The sequence below is a fragment of the Pyrgilauda ruficollis genome, unplaced genomic scaffold, assembly GCF_017590135.1.
Source record: "Pyrgilauda ruficollis isolate IOZ18807 unplaced genomic scaffold, ASM1759013v1 scaffold9, whole genome shotgun sequence".
Taxonomy (NCBI): domain Eukaryota; kingdom Metazoa; phylum Chordata; class Aves; order Passeriformes; family Passeridae; genus Pyrgilauda; species Pyrgilauda ruficollis.
Window position 1 is genome coordinate 2897831 of NW_024531043.1, and position 27932 is coordinate 2925762.

The 27932-nt window shown below is 45.2% G+C and overlaps 1 protein-coding gene across 9 annotated transcripts in view; it reads right to left on the reverse strand.

The window, feature by feature from the left end:
* Positions 1–484: 484 nt before the first annotated feature.
* The window catches only part of DEPDC5 (DEP domain containing 5, GATOR1 subcomplex subunit), a 39185-nt gene continuing 11737 nt past the window's right edge, over positions 485–27932 (reverse strand). Inside the window, exons 21-43 of one of the 9 annotated variants that reach the window (XM_041488457.1) lie at positions 27659–27879; positions 25921–26124; positions 25306–25441; positions 24839–24936; positions 22865–22930; positions 21361–21544; positions 20114–20274; positions 19614–19731; positions 19289–19456; positions 18231–18450; positions 17209–17342; positions 16755–16863; positions 13980–14042; positions 12278–12429; positions 11441–11518; positions 10873–11005; positions 9937–10045; positions 9495–9659; positions 5439–5608; positions 4312–4483; positions 3226–3286; positions 2072–2154; positions 485–1273 (exon numbers count right to left, since the gene is read on the reverse strand). In XM_041488457.1, the coding sequence (XP_041344391.1) occupies positions 978–1273; positions 2072–2154; positions 3226–3286; positions 4312–4483; positions 5439–5608; positions 9495–9659; positions 9937–10045; positions 10873–11005; positions 11441–11518; positions 12278–12429; positions 13980–14042; positions 16755–16863; positions 17209–17342; positions 18231–18450; positions 19289–19456; positions 19614–19731; positions 20114–20274; positions 21361–21544; positions 22865–22930; positions 24839–24936; positions 25306–25441; positions 25921–26124; positions 27659–27879 (3301 nt within the window). In that variant the 3' untranslated portion in view covers positions 485–977. Of the gene's footprint in view, positions 1274–2071; positions 2155–3225; positions 3287–4311; positions 4484–5438; positions 5609–5697; positions 5865–9434; positions 9660–9936; positions 10046–10872; positions 11006–11440; positions 11519–12277; positions 12430–13979; positions 14043–16754; positions 16864–17208; positions 17343–18230; positions 18451–19288; positions 19457–19613; positions 19732–20113; positions 20275–21360; positions 21545–22864; positions 22931–24838; positions 24937–25305; positions 25442–25920; positions 26125–27658; positions 27880–27932 lie in introns of those variants that run through there. The other 8 variants (XM_041488455.1, XM_041488456.1, XM_041488459.1 and 5 more) reach the window with 8 other exon arrangements.

Sequence of the window (27932 nt, forward strand, 5' to 3'; positions counted from 1 at the left end):
ATGTAACAACGAGGAGCCGGCAGGAGCCAAGAGCCCCCAGGCAGGCACGGCTGGGTGCCGGCTGTACCCACCCTGAACCTGCACTTCGATACCCAGCTCGTGCCAACGCCCCGCAGAGACAAAGGCTACACGCGTGAGCGCGGGCAGCTTCCTCTCGCGGATGCAGACACATTCTAAAAACCTGCCCGGAACCCTCGGCAGCGACAACAACCTGCCAACAACGCTCGTGTGCTCAGTGGCTCTTGATTTCTCCTTACTCTTTGGTGCTGGCCTTGAAAGACAGTAACTGACTTCTGCTCTTGCTGTGTGACTCTGTTCGAGATCCAGACAGGAAGACAGAAAATCCTGCATGATTACAAGACAAAGCCCCAGCACCGAAGTTTGAGCTGAACATAGAAAACAGTATTTTCTTTTGGCAATTGTTTTCTTTTACTCACCAATTTTGTATTGCTGTCTGTGGAGTTACAACAAAACATCAGGTCACTCCATTTTCTGCATTTTACTTATTTACACGTATGAAAATTTAACAAGCATCTCTCACATCTTATCTTACATATTCACACAATCAGGTACACCTTGAAAGGGGAAGGGACAGGCTGCTGCCAGGCACATCAGATGCCAACTGGCACCGATCATTTCCAGCGACTGGAAGCTGATACCATCACACTGTGCTGAATCCAACTGCCCTTGAAAACCACTTGCACTCTCCCTCCTTTAGCTCTGCTCTCACTGAAGTTTTGGCAACCAAGGACTGTAGCTACTTGAAACCAAGCTGAGGTCAGGTGATAGATACTGGCAAGCCAAGAGCTCAAATTCTTTTTTTCCAAGCACTTAATCAAATTCTGTTGAATATCAACAGCAATATCGCTCAGGTCCTCTTGGAGCCTCAATATGAATCCAATAGAGAGACTCTTCACTTCTACTTCCTTGCCACAAGGTAAAGCTTCTAGCTGTCTCCCTAAGAGATAGAACCCTATTCACGGGGCACTAGCATGCATCTTGTCCAGACAGTCAGTCCAGAACGTAACAAGCCGGCTGTCTTTGTTCCAGCAAAAGTCTGTGAAGTCTTTCAGCAGCCGGTCTGCGAACTTCTCGTCGCCGGTGGCGCTGGAGCGCCAGGTTTTGGTCAGCATGGTGTTGTAGGCCCAGTTGTAGCCGATGCGCTCCTCACAGAACATGTTCTGGTTGGTGGAGCTGGTGGAGTTGCGCCGGCGCCGCTGCTGCCCGCTGGAAAACTTCCGCTTGGAATATGGCAGCTGCAAAAACACTGTCCCTGCAGGAAACAGACAGCACTTTAGTCTGAGGCAGGCCTAAGTCCCTACTAATGGTAGCTGTGTCATTAAATTCTGAAATGAAACTGGTCTGAGTTTCATTTAATTGCCTTTCAGCAAGAGAAAATGGGATACACTTTTCCTCCTTGGCCCTTAGATGCTACTTCTTCCTGTATGTTACAACACCAGGAGGGAGTGCACTTTGTCTGCCTTTCTCTTAGAAGCACAGAATGAAGCAAAGATGTAGGCTCTGATCCATCTTGCTAACTTCCCATCCATTTCCATTCTCTTCTGCAATTTTCCAAACACTGCCTTCCTGTCATTGTTTTCACGTCTCAGCAAGCAGACCCTAAATGTTTGATCTATCTCCCACGCAGTGTGTATGGGTAGAGATACATCTACAACAGACCTTAAGCACAAGAATAGAGCACTGACACGAGAACAGAACATTGACTTCTCCCAGCACCTTTCCCTCCTTCTTGCTTCTGGGTACACATTTATTTACGTTGACCTTGGAATAAACTTTGCCTTATTTTTTAAAATTTCCTCATCTTCTGGAAAGAAAAGTTTCAGAGCTGCTGCAAAGCAGGATTTCAAACCAACACCATTTATTAGCAGCAACACTTCGTGCTTTTCATACTGCCCCCTCCAGTTTTCTGGTTTGTGTTTTCTGACACACCTACTTGTCATCTGGTTAGGGACAGAACAGCACCAACATCAATGACACGAAACACAAACCACATGTAAAATGGTTCTCATTTTGTGGCTCCTTGCCACAGAGCCTCCCAAATATTGCTCACCTGTGACATGGATATACTGGGGCTTGTTTTCTGCAGGAAAGTTGAATGCAGAGGCCGAATATTTATCTTGTACAAATCCAAATCTGAAGAAATAGAGACAAGGGGAATAAAAAAGAAAACAAAAAGAGCCACTCCAGGTAGAATTCCCCAACCAAAGGCAGGGGCACCAGAGGAAATCCTTCCACTATCCCTTTCTTACGGCCTGAAGGCAAAAGAAAAAGGGATGAAAAGAGCTGAGCCTCTCCAAATATTCTGTGCCCCTGCCAGACACAGTGTGAAAGCCTGTCACCCCACACTGCTCAGGCCTGTCACCCCACACTGCTCCCTGTCCTGACTCGAGCTGGAAACAAGAGTAGCAGCTCCATGCAGTCTCTGACAAAATGGGGCAGCTGCACATGAAAGAGGGAAGAGCAATAGTCAAGACAGATGCTCCCTAGGCATGTTTCAAGCTGCAACATTATTATTTTCATTATGTGCAATGTTCCATGCAGAACTTCAAGAGGCTTACCTGGCAGTTCTCTGCTGTTTGTAGGATACTTGCTCTTCTCCTGCTTTCAAAACTAATAAAAGCTGATTTCCAAGCTAAAGTCCATTACAAAAGACAGCACTCTCTGTCATGAAAAAACCCTGGCATCTACACCATGAAAGAAACTGGCAGCTCAATCACACAAAGGGATAAGGCTAGACTGTATCCACAGCTTCCAACCATTCCTTCTTAAACTGGGCCCAACCTCCTCTGCACAGCTCCCACCCCAGTCTCCTGCCTATTGTCACTCATCAGGTGCCATCCAGTTCAAGACTGTACTAAACACACAAGAAGGAAATAACTGTTCCTTCTCAGGAAGAATCCATTTACAGCCTTTCTGCTTCTAACTTTGAATAAGGGCACTTTCCAAAGGCAAGGCTCTCCCTAGGAGGAGAGTCTGGTTCCTAAGGAGAGACAGGCTGAAACCCCACACAGCTGCCCCTTGCAGCCACAGAACCACCTGGGGCATGGAGGCTGTATGTCAGTCTGACAGTCTGTAAGCAGACTTCAGAGAGGAGACAGCACAGAACCCAAGTGACTCAGGAGTGACTGCTCAGCACAAGCCTTCATCCCACACTGTCCAGGGACACAGGAACTGTTTGGTCACCCCACTCCAGTGCAGACACACCTGTGTGCTATTGCTTCCTGGAGAAGATGCATTCGGTCCCAGTATGTTTCTGGTTCAAAGCCTGAAACAAATAGAAAAGTAACAATTATCTAGTAAAGCTACTTTATTTCCTTCCTTTTAAAGACTTCAGGTTTTCTCAGGAGGCCTCAGGGCACTCTTTTTTCCCCCTAGCCATTTCTTTCAGTCACACTTTTTTGTCAGGTGTCTCTTAGAGATGTGTCTTGTGCACTCCAGTAGCGGACTCATATCTGAATTTATTATTTGTGTCTCTTGAGATGAAGGAGAGGAACATAAAGGGGGGTGTGGGAGGGGGCAAGGAAGAAGAGTGGGCTGCTGTGTATCACAGGAGTGCTCTGAAAATATTTAATTCAGTCAGTGGGGCTATGGTGACCTCACAGCATATGGATTTGTCACATTCATTGTACAGTTACACCTGGACACTGAGTCAAGGGTCAATGAAAATATCAAATTTACTATGTTAAAACAGCCTTTTGCTAATTGTCCCTCCTCATGATGCATTTTGCCCTTCTCTGCATGGGCACAGGTCTCTTATCTTGTGGCTCCACCTGAGGTTTACCACAACAGGCTCACTGGAAAGGGCGAGGTCACACTGCAGAAAAGGAGATTGCAGTTTCTCTGCTTAATCTCATGTGCAAACACTGAAACCATTAAAGTAACCATAGCAACAACAAAAGAAGGATGGCAGTGGTGAAAGCCCAATCTTAGGGAGGGGGAGAATAAACAAATGCAGGATACAAATGCAGAGCAGCTGTGGGTCTACCAGCAAAACAGACACAAGAGTCTGTCAAACACAACAGCTACTGGACACGGGTCTGAAAGTGCACAGGGTAAGCATCACTGGGGAGACCACCCTTCCTGTGTGTTGGTGCTTCCTGCTGCCTACAATCAGCCTGCCAGCACAGCTTCCTCCAGCACCTCCTTCCTGAGGGGCTGCTGACCTTCAAAACCAGCTCCATCAGCCACCTAAGGCTGGCTGGTAAAGGAGCTCCTTTATGTCAGCTCTGCACCAACAGTGACCCGTTTGCACAAAGTACCCTGAGGGGTAAAAGAAAGTGCATTTCTTACCATCAAACAAGTGCTCACTCCCCTCCTTCAGCAAGCAGCTCACGTTGAGTGGGATGAACAGCTGAGCTCGAAGTGGGTCCCCGTACAGGTAACTGGGCAAAGCAAAGGGGCCTTCCAGCACCGGGACGAGCAGGAACCCACAGGAGGTGGCCTTCCTGTGCCAACCCTGAACCTGAGCCGAAATTCACACAATGAATCACACACACATGCCAGCTGACGAAGGGCACTTATGTGCATAAGAGCAACTCATTCCCCAAGAATAGATCAGACGTGCTCAATTCTCCCCAGGCTCAGCTTGCTCGGCATGGCAGGCACACCAACGTCCTTGCAAGCAAAGCAGTACAAGCACAAGACATCAGGCTTTCCTTTTTCTGAAGTGCTCCATCAATCAGAAAGCACTTGAAAATAGGACATTTTTCAGGAACTGATTCAGCCTACTTATCACCAGTGGCTAAACACTTCTGCTTTACTGGAACAGTGCAATTGATTTTAAATAAAAGCAGAACCAACTACCTAGTGCTGTCTGGCTGGGTGGGGTAAAACCTGGCATTAAATCATTTGAGTTTTACAGAAGCTACATTAGGGAAAAAAACCTAAAAATTAATCTAAAAATTTAATCTAAAAATTAAAAAGTGACATGTTTTCATTTCAAAATGTTTTCAGCAAGTTAAAAAAACCCTAAAACATTCCTGAGCAAGAAAACCACATTGCCTGGAAAAGCCCTGTTATGAAAGCAATTCCACTGAGATTTAAAGTTTTAAGGTTTGGGGATAGAAGGAATGTAATGCGAAACAGATTTTTTTCCAAAGACCTGGCTCAGGGCTTAAAATTTGCCTAAGGGGGACTTAAATTTATCACCCTGACCTGTGTTGATCTCTGCATACTGTGCATAAAACCCACTGAAAGCAGAACACACTCAGCAGACAGAATGACTATAGCTGGTGTGATAAATGCTGACCAGATGCAGCAACGCTAACAACCACCAGGAAAATTACTTATGGAAATAAAGGCAGATGCAAGCCACTGTCTCTCTCCCTAAGACTTCCTAACACAATGTCCCCAGTTATCCAAGGGACACAGAGGCCAGGCAGGCATTTCTGTGGCTGTCCAGAACACCAGGCTCTCACCATCTCAAAAAGAACAGCTGCAGTCACTGCCATCCAGTGTAACTTGATTTCAAAGGCAGCGTTCAGGGAGAAGTTGCCGTGGTAATAACAGCTGCACCACTCCAGCCGGTCCGTGCGGTTGTTCACATCCACGTCCAGCGTCACCGTCCGCTGCTCGGGCACCGTGGCAGCTGGGCAGCCAAGGGACAGTGTTCAGAAGGGCCATTAAAGGGAAGGTGGCAGACAGGATGAAGAGAAGAGAAGAACCAAGATAAGTAACCTGAAATTCATTTCTCCTCCCATTCCTCCCCAGGTACTTTTGGGCTGGCAAAAAAGTCCCAGAATGCGGCTCATCCAGATCACAAAAGACAAAAATCTTGAAGTATTTCTCATGTCATGGGCATGTGCTACAGAATCACCTCCCCAAGCAGTCAAAAGACATTTCAGCTGCAATAAGGAGAGAGAACCAAGAATCCAGCAGTTAATCAACAGGCAACTGGTGCCATAATTATGCATAGCTAGACAACACCAGCTTCTTCATGCCCAAAACATTCCAAATATTTCTATATGCCTCCACCAGAAATCACAACAGGATGCTGTTACATGGGGCAGGAGCATTCCAGGACTTTCCACAGCCAAAGGAGATTAGAAGTTAAATTTCTTGGTTCTTTAATCCCGTATCAATATCCCACATTACCACATTGTTGAAAGTGCACATCCAACACTTTCTGTAAAAGCACGAAGAGTCAGCCAAGACATGCAGCAGCACTTTGACCACTGCAACAGCTCCTAGTGCTTTGCAGTAGGGCTGGGATAGTGCCCAAGATGCAGCTCCCTTTGTGCCCCACACCTCAGCATCCTGGTGACAGAAACCCTCAGGCATCAGGCAGGAGAGGGAGAGAAGCACAGCAGTGGAAGTGACCTGGCTGGTGTCACACACAGGACTGCAAGGCTGGGGACAGAACCCAGATCTCCTGACTTGGAGACCAAAGTCCTGCTATAAACACACCACCTTCAACTTTTCTTTAGACAAATACATAATTTAACATTTCTGTAATGTTAAAAATTGACAGAAAACAAAGGGTTGCAAGGCTTCTATGAGAAAACTTCTACCCTTTTTATTATTGCATGCATAGGGGATGCATGTTACCTCTTGCTGAAGCAGATGTGCACCCCAGATAGGGTCAGCTTTTAAATTATCTTATAATGTGATGGCTTGATGGTATTTTTTTAAAAAAACAACCTGAAATCCTTCCTCAAGGTAGATGGAAAGTTCCCACCTTCACTGCTACTGCAAGTTACCTGGAGGCACTTTCAAGGTTATAAGGAAACCCTTTACACTGCTATTATTGCAGCACAGAACACGAAAAATAAAAACACAACAAAAATGAAAGAACATCACACAGTTTTGTTTCATAAGTAAGACCCACTTTTGTCTTTGGGAAATGTGTCATTTGCAATTTCTGAGTTGATCTGGTATTGTCAGACCAACACTGAGTTTCTTTTTCTGGCTCCTTTGGGATATTGTGAACACCATACTTGCAGTCAGGAGGTTATGGTGCCAAATTTGTAACAAAGTGTGTTGGAAAACAACATCCTGGAAGCTGTGAAACCAAAGCAGCTCAGTCAGGTAGGTGCTGGTCATTAGCCAAGAGGTCAGTGATAACACCACAGCCCAGTGTGCCCAAACTAGCACACTGTGAAGAATGAGCTCCCTGCTCCCTTAGACTGTTGCTTTCCCCAGAGAGTGCAGACTCCCTGTTAGGGCTGGACTCTCTCTGCCTTGTCTGCAGCTGCAGCTCACAGGCAAAGCCAGAGGAAACCAGTCCAACAAGGTGAGCTAATAAAAAATACATTAAACACTGATGAGACATGTCCATGTGTCTGAATTCAGAAGCTTCTGATTAAAACCAACTTGTTTTAATAGAATATACTCTGGCTTCCATAGGTCAGACTTTAAGAGGACTCACCTGCTTCCCAATTGTCTTCTACTATTGAGAATGTAACTAATGATTTACTAAGCAAATCGGAGAGGAGCAGGCAGGTTATTCTCCAGTCAGACTCCACTACATACATGACTACAGTTGCTAGTGCATGCACTGCTATAAATCAAAGGGACAAAATTAGCTGTATCACAGGTCAGACTTCCACTGGGAAGGGAAAAGGGGACAGTCACTGGGCAAGTGATTGGGAAATTGGGAGGGATAAAGATTTGAGAGATAATGGAGCTTGTTCCAGAGCTCCCAATGCTTGCATGCAATTTTATGTCACAGCCTGACATTTAGGGAAGGTGGGGAGGGGAAGAAATAAAAACCACAACCTAATCAAGACCAAGAGAGGAACAAATGAAGTCACGTGGACCAGGGGTCATCTGGGTTTAGTAAAGCTCTTTACCTCAGATGAACTGCTGAAGTTTTTTTGGAATACTGTTTAGAAGAGGGACAGCACAGAAGCATCATTCAAACCAGTTCCTTTGTAAGAAAAAACTTCCACACTCAATTTTTCTACAAGAAACTACAATTCCTTGAAAACCCAGACTGCATGACAGCAATCTGAAGGCATTTATCACCGTTCAAGGGCTGCAAATTAGTGAAATAGTAAAATGAACATAATCCCAACTGAAAGGAAAAGGAGAGCTACTCAGGGGTGTAATACCCACATGCTGCAGGAACACACTGTTCCTGGCTGCTGTTAAATGAAAGGTGAGGGGGACACTGAGGCACACTTCTACTCATCCCCAGGGGTGCAGGCCTGCTGAGTCTCAGTCTTCTCAGCTCACAAGAGAGCACAGACAGAGGAATGTGAACTGGTTTTCTCAGGCTAAATAGTGAGTAAGAGACCAAACCATGAAGAGGATCTGGCCCCAGTGCCTCCAGCCTCCACAATACTTTCATGCCAGCCAGTTCAGGCTTCAGCTCTAGCCAGCCACTGAGCTAATGAGGTTGGATACCAGCCAAGGCAACAGATTTATCATGTGACAGGGAAAATAACCCGCATATGTTGACTTCAGGGAATTAACCATTGGTTCAGACTTCCCATCTTTAATGCTTTCGGATTTCTGATGCTGTTCCTCTTCAAACAAGGTTCTCAGAAATACACAAGAATTACTGTGACTTCAGGTTTAAGAGATACTACACCTGCAGTAAGGCACTTCTCTTCAGAAGGTCAAATATACACAACAGGAGAAAAGCAAAACTTTTCTCTTTATCCTTAGTTGCTAGGCCTTTAACAGATGCATCTAAATAAACCTGAAGCTGCAGTTCTGTAGCAATGATTTTTCTTTTAAACAAGGAAAGGAGAACAAAAGCAAGTGACTCAGGCTGGCCTGGAAATGTAACAAGAAGCTGACAAAGCAACAGGGTCAGTCACGCAGCCAGTGTGTTTCACGGGCTGTTAGAGGCAGTCAGGGTTACTCTCCACACATTAGAGAACATTGGATACTAATGGGATCTTGCCCAGCAGCAAGAACTTCCTACTGCTTCCATACCACAGGGATCATCTGCAGCTGGGCTTCACAGACTCATTAATGTCAGGAGTCTGGTTCAGATTAGCTAAAAGCCTCCAGCACATCGCAGAAAACTTCTAACACATCTGGACCTCCCTGTGGCTTTTGCCCCTAGGAAGCAATTAGATATGTAATTTTAAGAACAGTTTGGTTTCTTTGCTGTTCTCACCACTCGTCCCTCCATACCCCTTACGGGTTGTGAACAGTCTCTCTGGATTTGCCAGGAGACAAAGTATCTTCCTCCCCAAATTCTAGAGGTTCAGGAAGAAGGAGTATTTTAAGAAATACTTTTTATTGTATTCCAGTACTCTGAAGTAAAAGTTTCCTGCCCAGCCAGTGAAACACACCTCCAGCACATGAGAGCGAGTCCACATGCAAGACACTGTAAGGCCAGCATGAAATTTGCAGCTTTATTGCTGGTCCACGTGAGATCATACCCTTGGCTGGCTGCTCTTCCCCTTTCAAACTATCCCCTGGAACTTCCCCAGCTGTCACCTGTGCTGTGCATCTACCTAAGAGTGCAGCTGCCTGGCTCCGTCCTCCGAAACTGCGGCTAAAGGAACTGTGCCTACTTGCATAGGAGGCGGGGCGGCTGGGCAGCCAGGGCAGCAAGAACGCCGGGATCTCCGAGTGCAGCAGCTCTTCTGCCACAAAGGCCACCTCAAACCATTTCCTCTGGAAGGCTGAGAAGTCATCCATGGCAGCTGTGTGCCACATGGCAGGCTGTTGCAGCCCCACTGCAGAAGGGGAAGGAATGTCCAGTTAGAAACAAGTGGACAAAGCTCAGACAGAGAATGTTCTTGATGAAAAAGAGGCAGGATAAAAATTAATTTATGTTTTCTGCTATTTTTTTTCCTCTCCTTAACTAAAAAGGCCAAATTTCTCAGACTCTTGAGATCAATGGTTTTGGTTGCTCCCCAAATGCATTCCTGCTGCAGCACCCCTGAGAATCAAGAACAGCCGAGTGATTATGCAAAGGGATAGTGAGGAAAGTCTTGTAATAACAATGCTGACCTCGCTCTGGTTCTTTGTCCACAACAATCTTGTAAAAATAAAAGCCATAAATAAAGGTTCGTAAAGCTTCTCCAGATGCATGGACAATAAGCTGCTCTTCTAACATTTTCTGAACAAGAAAAAAGAACAGAGCAAACATGATAAAGAAATCACTCTTCCAGTTACATAAAAAGGTTGCTAGAGAACATTAGGAAGTAATTTTCTTTTCCTTTTTTTCATCTTTTTGTCCAGATATGTGCCTAACAAGAGTACCAGAAAGTTATCTCTTGATATTCAGTAAATGTAGCAATTTCTTATCTCTCTGAGAAATTACATTTGACCTTTCTACAGATGTCTGTCTTCCTCCCATACCCTGCTCTGGTTTTATAGATGGATTTATAGAAGGTAAGAGTTTGGAAGCATTCTAAGTTCTCTGTTAATTGATATGGGATCTCAGCAGAGGAATGAATTCCAGAACATTTCCAACCTTCTGCCCCTGACACAGTTCAATACAGAAAAATCCCTTGATGAATACAAGCAGTGTTCCTGCATAAAGTGTGTCTGCTTCAGATCTGAGAGGTCATATGCTGGTTTTATTTCAACTTTATTAACTAATTATCAGAATGGAAAACCAAATCACAGCCCAGTGCCTCAATTCCAACACAATGCAGAGCACTTGATAAGTACCAGCTAATTGGAGGTTATAAACAGAACCATCATCATGTAAGTGGAAAAAAATATGTATTACTAGTGAAGAATATGTTCCTGTTTTGTGATAGGGAATCCAAAAAATGTCATCATTACCTCATATTCTGTTGAGCACTGCTTTCAATGCTCGTCCATAAGAGGATTTTAATAAGTAAGAGAAATTATTGCTATGCTTTCCTCTAAAACTTTACTTTCTTCACAGCTTGAGGCATTTCTGGCCCTCCATATGCTCCTGGATAGTTTCCTTACCTGCATTATGTCAATGGCCATGGCCTGGGTGTGCACCCCTTCCACGTTATTCACCAGCCAGTGCACAACTTCTGCACTGATGAAGCAGTAGGGGGAGAGGCCCTTCTGTTCAGAGAGCAGCTGGATCCCTGTGCTGAAGCACACAAGTCACACGGGTTAACACAGGCTGATCGAGAGCTCTCTTAAGGAACACAGACAAAAAACACTGCTGGGGGAAAGAAAAAAAGAGAGAGGGAGGAGAGAACACAGGACAAGAAATGCACAGTGCCCCTGGAGTGATGTCTCATTGGCTTTTGGTAACAAGATGAAGAGCTGTCACTGACAGCACTTTGGAGACTTAATGGGAATTCTTGATTTGACAAGGTTCTGAGACTCTAATAATTGAAGTCTTTGCTTGTATCTCAATTTCTATAAAATTCCTTATTAGAGAGTCTGGAACTGAATAACAAAAGGAAGTTTAAAACCCTTCAACAGCTGACATGGGGCTCTCCTTTGAGTGACTCCACTTCTCATGTCCTCTTATTAAACATCTCGTCACAGATTAAGCACATTTATATTAAAAACTTACGTGGGGTGTTTCACGGCTTCAAGAATCTCTACCAAAGTGGAGGAGGAAGTCAGAGCACTTGCTGAACACTGCTGAGAGCTGGGCAGTAAACAGGAGCACATTCAGAAATCAAGGAAGCTGCTGGATTTGTTCAAATATGTACATTTAAGAAAATTGCTCTCTCTTCTCAACAATGGCTTTGCCACATTTATTTCCTTTTTCATCTCAAGCACAACTAAAAGCATCAGATGAGTATTCCCCCCCCGAGGTCACCAGGATACTGCTATATGGACCCAGTGCACAATGTGTCACATCCACCTATATTCAGCAGCAATTGAGAGCAAACATTTTGAAGTTGGCTAATTTTCTTTTTACTGTAATTCAAACCACAGGAAACAGGTGCTAATAAAGTTTATTTTCAATATTGCTTCCTCCCTGGTGTCTTGCTTCCAGGTCAGAACCTCTTGGATTTCATCAACCTACTCAATCCAATTAGACCTGCAGCCCCCACATCCCCTGCCAAAACAGACACAATGTCAATTCAAAGCCTGGTTTCCTACTAGCAGATTTCAGAAATGGAATTTCTTAACTTCTTGAAGAATGAAGCCCTTCTTGTGGGTGGAGAAATCGGGCCTTGTGTTCATTTAATTCTGGAAAACTGGGTTGCAAGGCTTATTTTACTACCACTCTGTCTGCACGTGGAAATGCAGCAGTAAGGTCTTGTGACAAGTGCCTGCTCGTGCTGACAGGCACAGCACAGCCTGTTCCCAGGCTCCTGTTCAACTGCCCATTCCCTGACACCAGCAAGGGGCTGGAACTGAACAGCTCTGCAGTACAGCACTGCTGTGCCTCTCCTACCTGCCCTCTGCAGCAGCAGCTGAGCTGTATCCTGGCTCTGCAGCATTCTGGGTGCTCCCCAGGGCCTGGCTGCTGCCCCTGTCAGGGACCTGCCCCGTGGGTAGCAAGGTGCTGCCATCTGAGGTTGCAGGAACTGATTGATCAATAGAGACCTGGGAGGAGCAAACACAGCAACATCTCTATGAAATCCATCTTGTAATCCATTTCCCATCTTCTCCCCTCCCCACATCATCCATGCCTCAGCCCAAGTTAGTCAACAACAAGCAATACTCTAAGGAAGCACAGGCATATGCAGAAGGGATAAATACAGTCTGACTCTGTCATCACTACAGAGCTCCTGACAAACAACAAATTCAGACCCAAATAAATATGAAGATCACCAGCCCAGCAACAATTGCATTGAGAGAACTACTGGCAAACCAGCAACACCAGTCCAAACCTGACACTTTCAACCCAAGGGAATAACTATGATTATAAGCACACAACAGGACACTTTATCACTTTGGGAAGGTAGTAAGCATTCAGCAAATATAGTTTCAAGTCTAACTCTCAAAAATATGCAAATGTATCACACGAATTCAAGTTTCATAATGCTCAAAAAAAAAACCAGCTCATCTTGCCTCCTTTCTCAGGGCAGTATGAGAAGGCTGGTTGACACCCACCCACACCTATGTCGCCAAGACAACAGGAACACTTTCCTCCCGCAGGAACACTCGCACTATTCCAATGGTAGACTGAATAGTTCACAAAATTAACATAAAATCATTTCAGAAAGAGCATGAATGCTGAAGGATTCAGCTAAGTACAGGCTGTAATTGCCATCTGTCATTAACACGTATGGTTTAGTAAAGGCACATTATATAAAAGCTGGAGAGGTGGGGGAGAGAACACGAACGGCAGAGGAACTCTAACTCAAGCTGGTGTAAACATGGGGGCTGCTCTGCCGTGATGAATCCACAGCATACACACAGCTAAAAATCACAAAGCTGGTAGCTTGACTTAGGTCTGACTGCCAAAAGTCCTTTATTTATGCCACTTCTGACACCCCAAAAATCTCTAATGGCAGATGTCTCTTTTTGGGCAGCCAAAACCAGCAGATGCTCGAGGGTCAACTCTACAGTGCCCACAGCCAGCAAAAGCCCTTCTCCCTCCTCAGGGCTCACTTCAAGCAGCAGCATTTCCTATGGCCACACTGTGTTACTGCTAATTCCTAACTGGTGTTAAGTGGACAAACGACTTCAGTCACAAGGACTCTTAAATCAAGATGATACTATATATTTTCAGCCTCAGTTGTTCAGGAATTCGAGGAGACAATTTGACTTGGATATCTCCAGAGTCACTTGTCAAACACCACAGAAGAAATTTAGCCAAGAACCAGACAAGTGAGCTGTTGCCTCAGTGAGGGAAGATGGAAAACAAGCACTTACTGAAAACCAAAAAGAGCAGCTTTAGTAGTTGACAAGACAGTACTGCAAAGGACAGTGAGACAGGGCACATGAACATCCAAAACACAGCACAGACATGGAATGGTGGAGAAAAATGCTTGCATCTGCCACTTTGTTCTGCCAATACTGTACATCTCACTCCCAATGAGAGTACCTAGAAACCAACACAGGTTCCCAGTGTGTTAAGCCCAGGACACAAATGCTGTCCATCACCTCAATCCAAAGCCAGAGATGACAAAAAGCCATTCCAAACTAACCTGGGAGTAGAAGGTTGAAGCTGTGCGTGGGCTGCGAACAAAGTCCATAAAGAAGGCCCCATCCTGAAGGCATCAGAGGAAGTAGGCCCATTAATGGCAACAGCAACAAGGAGTTCAAGAAAAGCAAATACAAGGTTGTGCAAGTATGAAATGACCACAGAGAGAAAGTATGAGGAGAATGCAAATCCCAGACCCAGAAGGTCAGATGCAGCAGAATGCAGAGCATCAGGAATTACTCACACACACACCTTTACTTTTTCTCTCTGTAACAAGACATTGCTCTCCCTTGGCACAGATGCTTTCCCAAAAATTTTAAACCCACAGAAGCCAATTGAAACTGCAGCCTTCCCTCCATACTTCAAAGGAGAAAATCTTGAGCTCTGAAGTATGGGGGCTTCCATCCCAAATACAAAACTGAAATACAGAAACCACAGGTGTAACGCCAAATATCCAAAGGACAGATTTTTTTCTAATCTGTTAGACATTCAAATGATAAAGAGGGAAAGGCAAAGGAGCTGTTTTCAGGAAGCATCCTCTTCCTCGTACATGCAGGTGTGGTATGGTGCAAAGGAAAGGGAAGAAAAACTCATCACAAGATCCTTCCAACACTGTGTTTAATACTTGATGCAAAATTGAACAGACACTGCCTGTGCTATGCTCCTGCCTACTGACAAACCCTGGTGCATTTATCCCCAGCTGCTATTCAAAGATGTGTCACGATTCTCTTATCACACAAGACAATGTACTGGAACTCATCTAGATTTTCATTCCCCATTTGCAATTCTTTATTCTGTTCCCTTGGCAAAATATTTTTGTCTAGCCTGCAGTTAAGATGATGCTTACCTTGGTATGAACTTATAAAACAGTTTTTGGGAAGAATCAATACCAGGGTTACCTGACTGGCAATTTACATTGTGCAGAAGCAGAGCCAAGTGCCCTGGATCCATAAGGGCAAAGACTTCCCAAACAGATCAGGGATCAAGTGAACTCACTGGGTTAAAACCACAGTGTTGCCCAGTAACTGGCTCAAGTGACTTGTCAATTCTACTCAGAAACAAAGTGATGCAAAGCCAGTGGCTCAGTTTTCATCTGGAATAACTCAAGCACTGAAGGACATCCTAGAAAAGCACTTGCTCCCTTGGCTGCTGGCAGAGCTCACAGCTGTGATAATTTGTCAATTCTCTGGCTGCAAGTGTGTGGAAAGCCAGACCTCCCTGTGCTGAGGAGCCCTGCAGGGGCTGTGACACGAGGCACATTCTGGCTGCTGTTCCCAAGTGAGCACAATGCTGCCTGCCCACTGGCATCTTTCCAACAGGCATAAGCCATCAATTAGGAGATTGCAATTGCTTATCTCCCAGTCTCTGTGTGTAAATATTTACAGGAGTGTTTACTGCTGCAGCATGAAAGGCCTTCAATTGATAACACACTCTTCCAGAGTCTCCAGTCTGCCTTCCAGAGAGGCTTTTGAACATTACTTTTAACATTACTCACAATGGCATTTTCTGGTAGCACGAACTCTGCTGATCTGGTCCCAGCACACTCCTGTGCCACTGCTAGGGAAGCCCACTTTGCCTCTTGCCCCCTCTGCCACACAGAACAACTGGACATAACATTCTTCTCTCCTGTTTCTCACATGGAATTTTTACTGGTAGAGAGGAACATTTAAGATTTCTGTATTTACAGAGAGAAGCTGATTTTTCAAAATGGTAGAAGAGAAGCATGCAAAGCCTGAATTACGATGTGGAAATTTGCACACACACCTCAAGTCAGTCTGAGCACCTGCTGTTTCCAGGCCTAGCACATCCTGCTCCAGACTCATCTGTGCTCTCCAAACACTGATACTACGAGTAAGTGTCTAGTACTAAGATGATCACACTTGCTCTATCACTTCAACTTTCAGTATCTAGGTCTCCAGGATAACACAATACTTGTTCCTAGTGGTGGCACAAAACAGTGGATGTAGAAACATTAGATGCTTAGAGAAAAATGCTGAAAGAAGTGGTTGATAGTGGTGAATCTGAGAACTTTTTCTTTGCAATATTTGAACTGTTGAACCCAAAGACAAGTCACATTTAAGTCCTCTATCTTTATTCAGTTCCTTGTTACTTCAGTTGAAAGACCTTCATGTCAGAACACAGAAAAATAATCAGATATTTCTGGTTGGACTTGGAGGTGGAGTTCCTGCTCTCCTGGGTCTCATAGGACAGTTGACAGAAAGGCTGAGGGACAGCACAGTCTTTTAAGTGCCTCAAGAGAGCTCCAGGAAGATCACTTTCTCCAGCCTGGAGTCCAGCCAGTGAAGGAATGACATCTAAATCACTTCTCAGGAACACACCCCCTCCTCTAAACAGAGGCAAGACACTCAAGTTCCTCCTGTTAAAATCCCACTCAGTGTTCACACTGTCACAATCTAGAAGTTGATTTTCCTCTCCAAGACAGCCTGCACACAGGTGCACACAGCACTGTACTGCTACACCCAACAGTCAAGCCATGACTGAAATGAAATGTGCTACCAGCAAAGGAAATGCACTAATTAGCAAACAGCACTTAGATCAGCAAAATGCTGAGACAGCATCCCAGGGATTCCACCCCACTGTCACTCTTACAGAATTTAATTCCTCTGCCTTTGCACACAAAGGCCAGTACAGGAGCAGCCCATGCTGGATTAGAGTAAAATGTATATGATGTAGGCAAGTGCTCAGAGAAATAATCTTTGATTATTTGAGGAATTGTTATGTAGAAACAGCAGCCAAAGAAAGCCCAGGAAGTCCTTACCTTCCGAGGACTGTCCATATAGGTGGGTGTGATAGCAATGCTCCCACTCTCTGAAGGCTGGCCAGAGCTCTTGCCAGAAAGCATTGCTGCTTGCTGCTCCCCCAGAGACCTAAAAGAAAAGGAAGGAATACAGAGTTTATTCAAACATACTTTGTGTCAGCTTCCCCCCAAAGGCAACTGCTGCAGAGGGGTACTGGTGTATTTTCAGATATTTGCTTTCCCACACACAGGCACAGATCCAACATTCCATAAGTACCTTTTACCCCCACAAACAACATGGACCCTTGAACTCAGTTTTATTATGCATGTGTAATACTAATTTAGCACTAAAAATATTAATCTCTTATGAATTTAACACAACATGAGGAATAGTTCCCCAAATGTGCTTTAGCCAGCCAGGTGCAATATGCAGGAAGGATGTTCCTGGCTCTTCACACAGCCTGTAGAGACTCACTTCTGACTGGCTTCCATCTGCAGCAGAGCTGAGAGTGCTGAGGTTCCTTTTTTCCCAATGGGAGGCCCAGACTGCTCCAGGGAGTGAGTGGGGATTGGACCAGCAATCTGCAAGCCTTTCATGGCAGACCCTTTCTAACAAAGAAAAAATGGAAGCACAGACTTAGTCAAGCTAGGCTTAACTAGTAAGCAAGAACACAAGACCTCATGTTATCAGGGCTTTATTAAGCACATTTTTAAAATGAAGTCAAATCACTGGTACACAAGAAGTGGAATAGCCTAGTGTCTTTTGTGGATGTTATTCTGAAAATAAATTATTTGTTATTCTGAAAAAGGTGAATTTGCTTCAAAATAAATTACTGTCTATTGTGAGAATGGGAACAGGATTTAACACAGTTTCTCTTCAGCCTCTTGAAACTACTGTTTACCAAAAAATTCACTCACATATTTCTCTTTTCCCAATTCTTCTCCTGAATGTGCAGCACAGAACCAATCCAGGTTAACCCCAGCTTAACTGCCTCAGACCCCTTTGGATGAGCTCTCTGCACCACAAGGCAGAGTGGTGCACCCAGGCTAATCCCACCTGCAGCACAAAGCAGAGCACACCTGCAAAGAGGAGGCACCAAGCTCCTGGGTAACAAAAGACTGGCCATGGTACAAAACAGAGCAGTGCTAGGCCAAGATAGTGCAGAAGAGCCTGGCTTGTCCCTGAGAAAGAACTGCCCTGAGCCTGGGTCCAGTCACAGCAGCACGGGATGCTCATCCCAGGGAAATTTCCTTCAAGCCATTGAAGGAAACAGCTCTGTTTCCTCTACCAAAACATCACTTCTGTGCTGCAAAACCAGTACATTAAGCCCCAGTGTCTGAAAGCTGACCCAGCCCACGGGTCAGCAGTGTCCTTTAGGGATGGATGACACAGACACGGACACAGCGCCGTGCCCCAGCCTGCCCGGGATGCACTCGGGTCTCCCTGCTGGCGCCACATCAGCGGCCCGGGTCACACCCAGCCCCAGCGGGACTCACTCGGATCATTCGATCGGAGCGGTGGCGGCGGCGGATGCGGTTCAAGCCCTCCACGAAGCGGATGAAGCCATCGAGGAGCTGCCACTCCTCCTCGTCCGAGCGGGGCTTGTCGCCGTACACGTCGCAGTGCGCCTCCCCCTCCATGATGCGCTTGGTGGCGCTGATGCAGGCGGGCAGCAGCAGGAACCGCGTCCTCCAGAACTTCAGCGACTCGATGAGGCTGCGGCAATGTGGAAGGCAGGAGAGTTCAGCACCGTCCTGGGAAGGGTTTTCCAGAGTCTAAAGTGTAAATCTTTATACCTGCTGCACGTTTCAGTGAGTGCAGAGACCACCCTCGCTGCTATCCCTGAGACAGAACGAGCACACGTGCAAAGGAATGGTCAGCAATTTGAGTATCACTGGCAACAGGTTATCCTCAGAGTAATTAGCACACAGAGATATGCTTTCTTTTCTCTAAAAGATAGGCCCCAAAAGCTTTTTCTCTAAAAATATGCAAGCAAAAAGGAATTTTCAAGGTGCACATTAGCGTAGGAGGTATTTTGACTGAGACCTGAAAAGAAAAGATGATAAAGACTGGTTGTGTGGAGAGAAGATATCAAAAAAGCTATTGATACTAGTGGAGATATTCCACATTTCTGGTAAGCACTTGCTCCACAGCTTAGGAGTAGGACTGCATGTCAAGCCCAGCACTCAAGCAAACCTGCAACAGCTTCAAAATAAATGGAAGTTTTGAGTCAGATCCAGAAATCAGTAAGAAGCCAAGAAAAGCATATGTGTGGTACAAAATGCTATCTTATTTCTTTGCTTTTGTAGCAGAGGAGAAAAGAAGTTCGTACTGAATTTTGAGATCAAGAGTCTGTATCAAAGGTCAGATTAAGCAGCAGCAACACAGAGCAAGGCTCTTACAAGGCAACAGCTGCTGGAAGCTGACAGTGAAAGCAGGCCAGATATTCTCCCACTGAGCATTCGTGGGTTGAACTTGATGATGAAATTTTAGGTCAAAAAGAAAAAGAGGCAATTAGGACACAGAACAGTCTGGATGGAAAAGAAGCTCTCACCTGAAATCCTCTGAGCCAGCAGAGCAGATATACTGATCCAAGTAATTCCACTTGTACTCTTCTAGTCTCTCATGGGAAAACTCTACCCAGCAAGAGACAAATTCAGAGTCAGAGTGTGAGGGGCACAAGCTGTAGGTGTAGTTTATCTGAGCAGATTCATATGGATACCTAAAAGATCAAACACAAGCATTAACCTCAGTATTATTGATACTGATGCTTCTCTTTTCTCCTAACAAGAAAGGTGTTCTTTCAAGCAAGCACAGAGCTGCAGAAGAATGTTCCTCTGAACACTGACAGCAAACTGCTCAAGCAGAGAGTTACTCACTTTGGCAGGTACCGAGTCACAGTAATTATTTTGTCTTTTAAGGTGACTTTGTGGAAAGTACGGCCCATGCTCAGCCAGTACTGATCCTCTTCCTCAGGTCTATTTCTCGACACAAGACCTAGTTGTAAAAAGCAAAACCCTTTCAGCTTACTGCAGTACTCAGAACTTTATCAACAAACTGTGCCTATCAAAAGAGACTCCAGAACTGGAGTCCAGAAGCAGGTTTCTGATCTCAGCACAACCTAAAACCCAGCTTTCAGGCCACATTTCTAGGGAGCAGTTGCACAAGGAGTCTTTTGCTCTTACAGTCAAGATTTGCTGATATCATAAGCAAAGAAGAGCAGTTTGGATTCATACACCAACCATTCAGAACTTCCCTGGGCAGAACCACCAAAGAACAGCCAAGGTAAAGTGATGAGCAGCTGGTGGATGTGCCTAATTCGCGGTTACTGGGACTGGCAGAAGAGAAAAGCCTGACTTGTCAAGGCCAGGTGACTCACCTCTGCTGTAGAGGGGACTGCTGCTGAGCGGGGGCGGCACGGCCGGGGCCGGCTTCTGCGGCTTGGATTGCACAATTATCTGATAGCCTTGCATGAGGCGCTGGCAGATAAACTCCTCAAACACCTGCTGGGCTGTCATCTGCACTCCTTCCTCATCCCTCCTGGACACAAAGGTTAAGCAGAGTAGAATAAGGAAGCTGACCACACACCTGCTCTTAGCTCTGCTCTGGGCCCTGGAGCCCTGTGCCTGGGAACACCTGCCGGTGGGAGCAGGAGGGAAAAGGGGCACCTTTTGACACAGGGTCTTGAACTGCCTGGCAATATTTACTGCTGCCTTTGAAAGCAGTTTGGCAACCAGTAAAAAATTTGCCTACGCAGTTGTGGAACAATAAATTCCCCAAAGATGACTTTTCCAGCACTTTGCAGGCAGCCTCAGTGCAGTTTGTACATCTCAGGAGAGCTCAGAATGCCAGTGGGCAGCAATGCTCCAGCCTCTCCCACAGTGGGAAGTGGAGAGCAGGGAGGGGCTAGAGAACACATTCATCTTAGTGCAGCTCCTGCTCTGAACTTTGCCTTCCTACTGACATTTCTTTCATGTGTTTCTTCATTAATCCTATTACTGCCTATATATTTCAACCACCCTGATTAATACTTTTGCTTTGCTCCCATAAAGCAGCAACACGAGCAGGTCTTCTGATGTCTTACAAGTTATGGAAAGACTGAAAAAAAATTAAGATAATTAGACTGCTTCAGTAAAAATCAAACTAACCCTATTAAAGAATAGTTACCAGAGACCTCTGAGACAAGCAGAGAAGTTCTGTTTGGCCTAATTCTAAACAGGTCTAATTGTGTTTTCCAACAAGATTCTTTAAACTAAATATCCTTTAGAGTGAGGATAAGCATCTTAAATACTGTGTCCACGTGCATTTGCTAATTTAGTGTTTCCAAAACACTTTCTAGGAAGTAGATTAACAGAGATGATAGCTTGAATATTTTGATCAAAACACGACAGAAAAGTGACAAAAATTTGTATCCAAACAATTTCTAAGATCAAATCTACAGAGCACACCATACTGTCAAGTGGGAACATCAGAAAATGTCCAAAGCTATCACTGGAAAAAAAAAGAAAAATGTAAGTATTCTGCTGCTCTGTTAGCAATCCATCATCCACTTGTACAGCTGCAGGGATCCTCTTCCATCACCTGCTCCTTAAGCACAGGACTGTAGAGAGGAGGTGCTGGCCAAACCTGTCCATGTCAGCCTCTGGCAGCAGGTCGTAGCAGCCCTCGGTGTAATCGTTCTGCAGGCTCTGGCGGTCGGGGAAGTAATCGGTGGTGAGGGGCAGGCAGGCCGGGGTGGTCAGGGACTTCCAGTCCACTCCAACTGTACAACAGAAGCCTGGCACTATGGGGGGAGCAGACAGCGTCAGAACTGCCTCGTCGTGTCATGGGGGCACACAAGGGGGGCACGTGTGGTCACCCATGGAAAAACAGGGTGCAGAGCAGGATGAAAGGAGTGCACGAAGGGGAGAGTTTAAAAGAATGAGAGACGAAAAACAGTTGGCATAAAGTCAACAGGGACAAAAAGGGGTGTGGAATGGGAAGGGAAAAAGAAAATAGGATGGGAAGAAGGGAGGGAGAGAAAGAGACAGAGTTTGTTAAACAACGCAGTGCACATGCTGATTCAATCCCATCATGCAAAAGGCATTCAAAGTTAATACATTTAATTTCCTCTTGATTGAAAGCTAGAGCTGACATAGCCACTGCTCTTTCAAAATTACAGCAAGTCAGGTGCAGTTACTGATTATTAATAAATGGATCAACATTCCAAGTCTGAACAAGAAAATCAGACCAGTTTTGCATCCTAGACAACTGCAGAAGGAGCTGGAGAGGAGGAGAGAAAGAATGACAGACCAGCCTCTTTCTGGAACAGTACAACAGCAGAAAAGGGAGTATTCCCACAGTTATAAAAACAGAAGATATATCCAGAGGGGTGGGAAGATCAGAAAAATAGTAACTTGGAAAGCAATCTTTTCCCACACCCTTTCCTAGAGTTATGCTGCAGTTTTGAGATTACAGGGATGTAAAAGTAGACATCAAAAAAGAAAAGCTAACTAGATGATAGCAAATCATCAGATCACCACTGCATTACATTCTGACCCAATTCAAACAATCTGTATCACCTACTGAGGCATAACTTCTTGTCATAGAGCTCCTACAGAGAGAAATTTATTTTACTATAAAACTGTTAACACCAATGGCAGGAACACTGCACAAGAAAGTAATACATGACAGACTACTACAAAGAAAATGCTTTCTTAAGCAATGACACACTTGTTTCTCTAGGAAGTGAAGGCACATATTTCTCAGTAAATGGTACCAAATTCAGAAACTGACTGTACTAATTCTACTTCAACAAGCTGGTACCAAACAAACTTTTCATACTGAGAGGCAGATAAGTGTTCAGCAGCTTTAGCTTTTTGCAGAATAGTGTCTGGTTAGGAAAGAATTTCAGCTGTAACACAACAAACAGCTTCACATGTTCTTAAGAACTACGGAACTGCAATCACAGTGAGACAGTACAGGCAGATCCTGCAAATTACTGCAGGCCAAAATAAACCTCTGCCAAAAGCCAAGGAGGCTCCTCAGTTTCTTGCCTACCACCTCCTGATGCCTCTATATATGTACATGCCCTTTCCCTCCCCATCTTCCCACCTATGCAAACTCTCTTCCAAACCTTTCTCCTGCTTACTTGGATCTGGAGAATTAGAGACAGCATCTTCCAAGGAATCCTTGTTCTGAGATTTGAGGTTCACCCCTACAAGAAAAAAATGGGTTTTTTTCATTTTAAGCAATTATGCGCTTCTCGTGAATTTCAAATAAAAATAAAACAAAAGCATGATGATGTTTTAAGATACAGAATTTCTCTGCATGGAAAATCCCAGGGTTCTGCACAGGAGAAAAAAACACTAAGCCAATTAATGGGAAAAAATATATCTTGGATCAAACTTGAACATCTCACTAGAAGTGCTCAGTAGCTGACACCCAAACAAAACTCTCCTCACCAAAACGGTGAAACATCTTGAAAAGTAGATGCTATAAGCTCCTATAAACAGCTGGTGTGGCATATGACAGAAAACGAGATGCTAAGGAGACAAGAAAAACTGCCATTTATCAAAATAAAAATTTCAGTAAGCCTCCAAACATTTATAAGGGACTATTGTTTAAAACTAGCTTAGGTAGATTTACCCAGGAAATTGGTATCAGCACCGTTGCTGTTCCCCTGTAAGAGAAAGGGTGGATTTCTGCTACGTGATGATGGCAGTGACCCGCAGGGGAGCTGGCTCTGAGCAGCCTTCACCTTCCAGCAGCTCCTCCTGCCATCTGCCATCCACACCGGGAACTGCAACCGCAGCATCTCCTTCTCTGAGCTACCACCTCCATCTGCGGGGCAGCAGCGACAGCGTCCCGAGCCCAAGGGAAACACAGGGGAGCATTCTGCACTCTGAAGGTGTGATGCACCACACCATGCTGCAGGCAGCAGGGGAGAACCAGACTCACTAAGAAACCGCATTTCTGAAAATTTCAAAAAACAAAAAGCCCCTCAGACTGCTTCATTTCAGAGGTGACTCAAACCATAAGGGAGAGCTCTCAGCCCAATCACTGAGTACCCAGTGTGGCCCCTATAGATAGGTGAGGGTCTACAGACCCAAAGAAATTCCATAAATGCAAGCATGTTTATTGCCAGGACATGCTCTGCATCTACATTGTGCAAGCTGCAGCCAGCTGAAATGCAGTTTGGCAATTGCAAAAACAAACAGAGCCTATTCGGAAGCCAGAATACCAAAAATGTAAAGCAAGAAAATGAAATGTAATCAGAAGAAATTCACAGAAGAAAGCAACAGAAAATAATTTTAAATGTGACTACAAGAATACAAGATGAGGCACAAGAAAATTAAGTCTGCTAACTTCTTTATGGCTCTGCAAGGCATGATGGAAAATAAACATGTCTTAATCCAGTGTAATTCAGAAGGGCAAATTTATTCTTAAAAAAAAAAAATAATCTTTAAATTGGTTTTGAGAAAAGAACGTCAAATTATTTTTGAGAAAATAAGTCTTCAATGCTGTAGTCCAAAAGTTCAACTTTCTTCCATGTGCCTAACTAAAATGCATCTCCACAAAAGCAGAGGGTAGGTCACAAGCAAACAGACAACACAGCAGAATGCTTAACATAGCATGCTGTTCCATTTACAGGGCTGAAAAGAAATGTTGAGAATTTTCACTAATTCAGGTGTCTGGGTAAGTTAAGGAAAATAGAGGTAATTTTTAATAGAAAGTAGAGACACATCTTTTCTCTAAAGGATAACAGCTTAAGGCAGCCCCATCAAAAAAAAAAAAAAAAAAAAGGCTTCTGAACACCAGGGCATATTTAGTTATTTTTTGTGTCTGAACATCACTACTCTGTTATTACAGAACTCAGTTACTGCCTGAGAGCTTATTATCAGTAAACAATGAGCATCTTTCTGTAACAAACCTTACAACACACACCTAGAGAAGCAGAGACAATTAAACAAAACTAAAAGCAACAAAGCAACCCAAAGAACAACCATACACCAAGAAGTCCAAGTAAGTGCACGAACAGATCACTGTTTTCCCACTCTCGACTCCTCCTGCTTTGCCGTGCCCGTCCCCCCACGTGTCCCTGCCCCCCTGTCCCAGCCCTTACCTGTGCTGGGGCCGGCCCCCAGCCCGTTCCCGTACTCCTCTGCCCCGCCGAAGCTCAGGAAGGAGCCACTTTCCCCTGGATGCCGAGAGCTGACGTGTCTGCAGAGAAACAAAGCAGCCTGTTTTGTGCAGCCTTCCTCACTCGTGCCATCCCCTGCTTTTAGCAAATGCACCAAGGAGCCCTGAGCCCCTGTGCCTCAGCCCAGCCCAGGCTGGAAGCAAGCTCTTCCTCACTGATGTGGGCAGAGATAATGGCACAAGGGCAGCGCAGAGAAGGCTGTGACAGCCTTCCATAAATGTCCATACTGTTTGTTTGCCTCCAGCGGGAACCAAAACACTGCCTTTGCAGGACAGCAGAGAACCAGCTACTCACATCCCTTCAGGAGAGAAACAGAGCCTAGCTGGTTATCTACAGACCTGATCTCATGGTCTACAAACCCAACACTGAAGAGTGAGCAAATGGCTCACCTGCCAGTTGCCTCATGGTAAGCCAGCTCCAGCAGCTCCGCAGAGGAATGTGTCAAATCCTGCTGCCCACTGCCCTGCATTTCTGCCATATTCTGCCGGGTCTGATGATGGATCTGGATAGCTTCTCCTGAGGGACCTGCACAGGTACAATCGGATCACTGATCACCACATCTGCACTGATTTCTCAGCTGCTTTTCCCCTCTTTTGCCAACAGCATAAGCAATGCGAGCTAATGGACATTAAGCAAGCATGTTCACAAAATCTTCAAAGCCTTGAACCTTTGCCGTCTCCTCTGAAACAAGTGAAGTAAAATATTCTTAAATATTTTGGAGTGCCTACTTACAAGGCATTAAACAATTATGCAAACAATTCAGCATCAGAAAAAGAACCCAAATTGTAGTTACAATTCCCTTCAACAGGGTTAGGGTTAGACTCCTTGCAACAGGGACTTGCTCTGTACCTGTTGCTGCTCATTTGCAAATAGAGGTTATTTCCCAAAAGAGGATTGCTGGGGCCTGCACACAAATGAGTGTAGTGTGTAGAGCACTTTAACACAGCAGAGCTCTCACTGGCTCTTTTGCCGTGCTAATCCTGGATTACAAAGAGGCAGCTCACCCACGGGGAAGGTGTGCATCCAGCGCCTGCGGTTCGATGTCAGCTTCATGGGCATGCGGGACGGGGCGAAGGGGTTGATGAGGGCGCGCTGGGGCGCGTACCCGCCCGGGCGGATGTGCAGCAGCGACTCCGCGCTGCCCACGTGGAACCGCCCCGGGGCGCTGGAGTCGCGCTGCTGCGACTCCAGCGTGTTCTCCAGGAAATCTGCAAAACACAACCAAGCCAGCGTGAGGTCCTGCAGGAGCCAAGCACAAGAGAATTCACTGCTCAGGGATATAAAGCCTGCCCAGGGTAAGGGAAATAAGGAGACCTAAGAAATAAGCAGGAAGAGAAGCTGAAGCAGTTTCTATCCAGCCTGAAAGTTACAATGTAAACAAGAACCCAGACAAGAACAAAGCATTACTCCCTCTGCCATTACAGCACTGCTGTAAACTGTAAACTTCTACTAAATGAATCCATTAAGAAACCACTTGCTAAGCCAGTTATGAAGGGCTACTCAGAGCGTAGAGAATTCTTGAGAAATCAAAAGACTGACATAAAAACTTCAGGATGAGTACTGAAGCTACAGCTTCACCGTGTACACGTGTCTTTTCTGTAACACTCAGATCTGAGCACTGAAATCAGGGATTACTCCCAGAAGATGTGGAACATGATCTCCACAAGGTATCAGTTGTCACTAGTCAGTGTAGAACAGAAGTGCAGTTATTTAGAAATAGGAGAGAAAATACCAGATAGATAAGTAGCAATTACTCTGCACAACAAGTGAAAATCCCAAAGAGAAAGAAGGGTCTCATTTACCATTCTATAGTGTCAAATACAACCTGTGGAAAACCTCAGTTTCTTTGACTCTTCCCTCCCTGCCAGTCCTAATCCACACACATCCTGCTGAACACCTTCAGCTGGGTCACACAACTATCCTTTAAACTAAAGGAGTAACAGAAATACCAAAGAAAGAAAAGAGTTGTATTAACTGACAGCAGGGGAAAACATGAATGGTAGATGTGATGTCAAGTACACTGTGTGAGAGCAGCTCCACACCAGTAACTGCCATTCCTGTGACAGGATAAATATGGTATCAGTGTCATACAGCATGGCACGAAAAAACCATTAAGAGCCTTCAGGGACAGAATTTTATAGAAGATGAAGCAGTTGCAGGAGGAATACAATTTACCTAGAAATGAGCTGTGTTTGTGTTAGATAGTGCATACTGCCTGAGAACAAAATTCAATTGGAAAGGAAGAAAAGAGGAGTGCCAGCACTGCTAACAGACTGAGACAGCTCAGCAATGCATTGTCAAAAGGAAAGATTCAGAAAGTGAGTCTTAATGACAACAAATCCCCACAGAGAAATGTTATAAGCAGGGTCCCCCAGGGCTCACTGCTAAGGCCAGTTCTCATTCAATAGATTATAGGTGACCTGGATAATACAAGTTCCTTGCATATGTCCACACTTGCAGGCAGGCACAGGAGAACAGTCAAGTACTAAAGAAGGCAATAGGCAAGGGAAAAGAGCAAATCAGTGTCAGGACACTTCTATTTAGGACAAGCTATTAAAAAAAAGCAATGGAATTGGACAAGGCTGACAAAGGGAGAATGCACACCCAGCTGCAGCTACAGAAAAGCTGTACCATGAGTGCCAATACAAGCACCATCTCCACTGTGCTGGCCTGGCAGTGGCCAACACAAACTTCCCCCTTCTCTCCCCACCAAAGGCACCTTCCCACCTGCCCCAGGCTGACCTCTGGTGCTGGTGTAGCCCAAGGAGCTGCTGACTTCACACTGGTGCAGGTGAGGCCGTGGGATCATCAGGATGTTGGAGATCTTGCCCAGAGAGCTGTCGTCGGAAGCCTGGCTCCTCACCTCCTCGGGGGGCAGCGCGCGGCTCTGCAGGGAGGGGCTGCACGAGACGTCGTAGGAGCTGGAGCTCTTCCTCGTGCGGCTCTCCCGCTCCCTCACTGACCTGCCCAGAGGGATGGATGCCAGGGACAGCAAAGAGAGATCAATCCCCAGGTT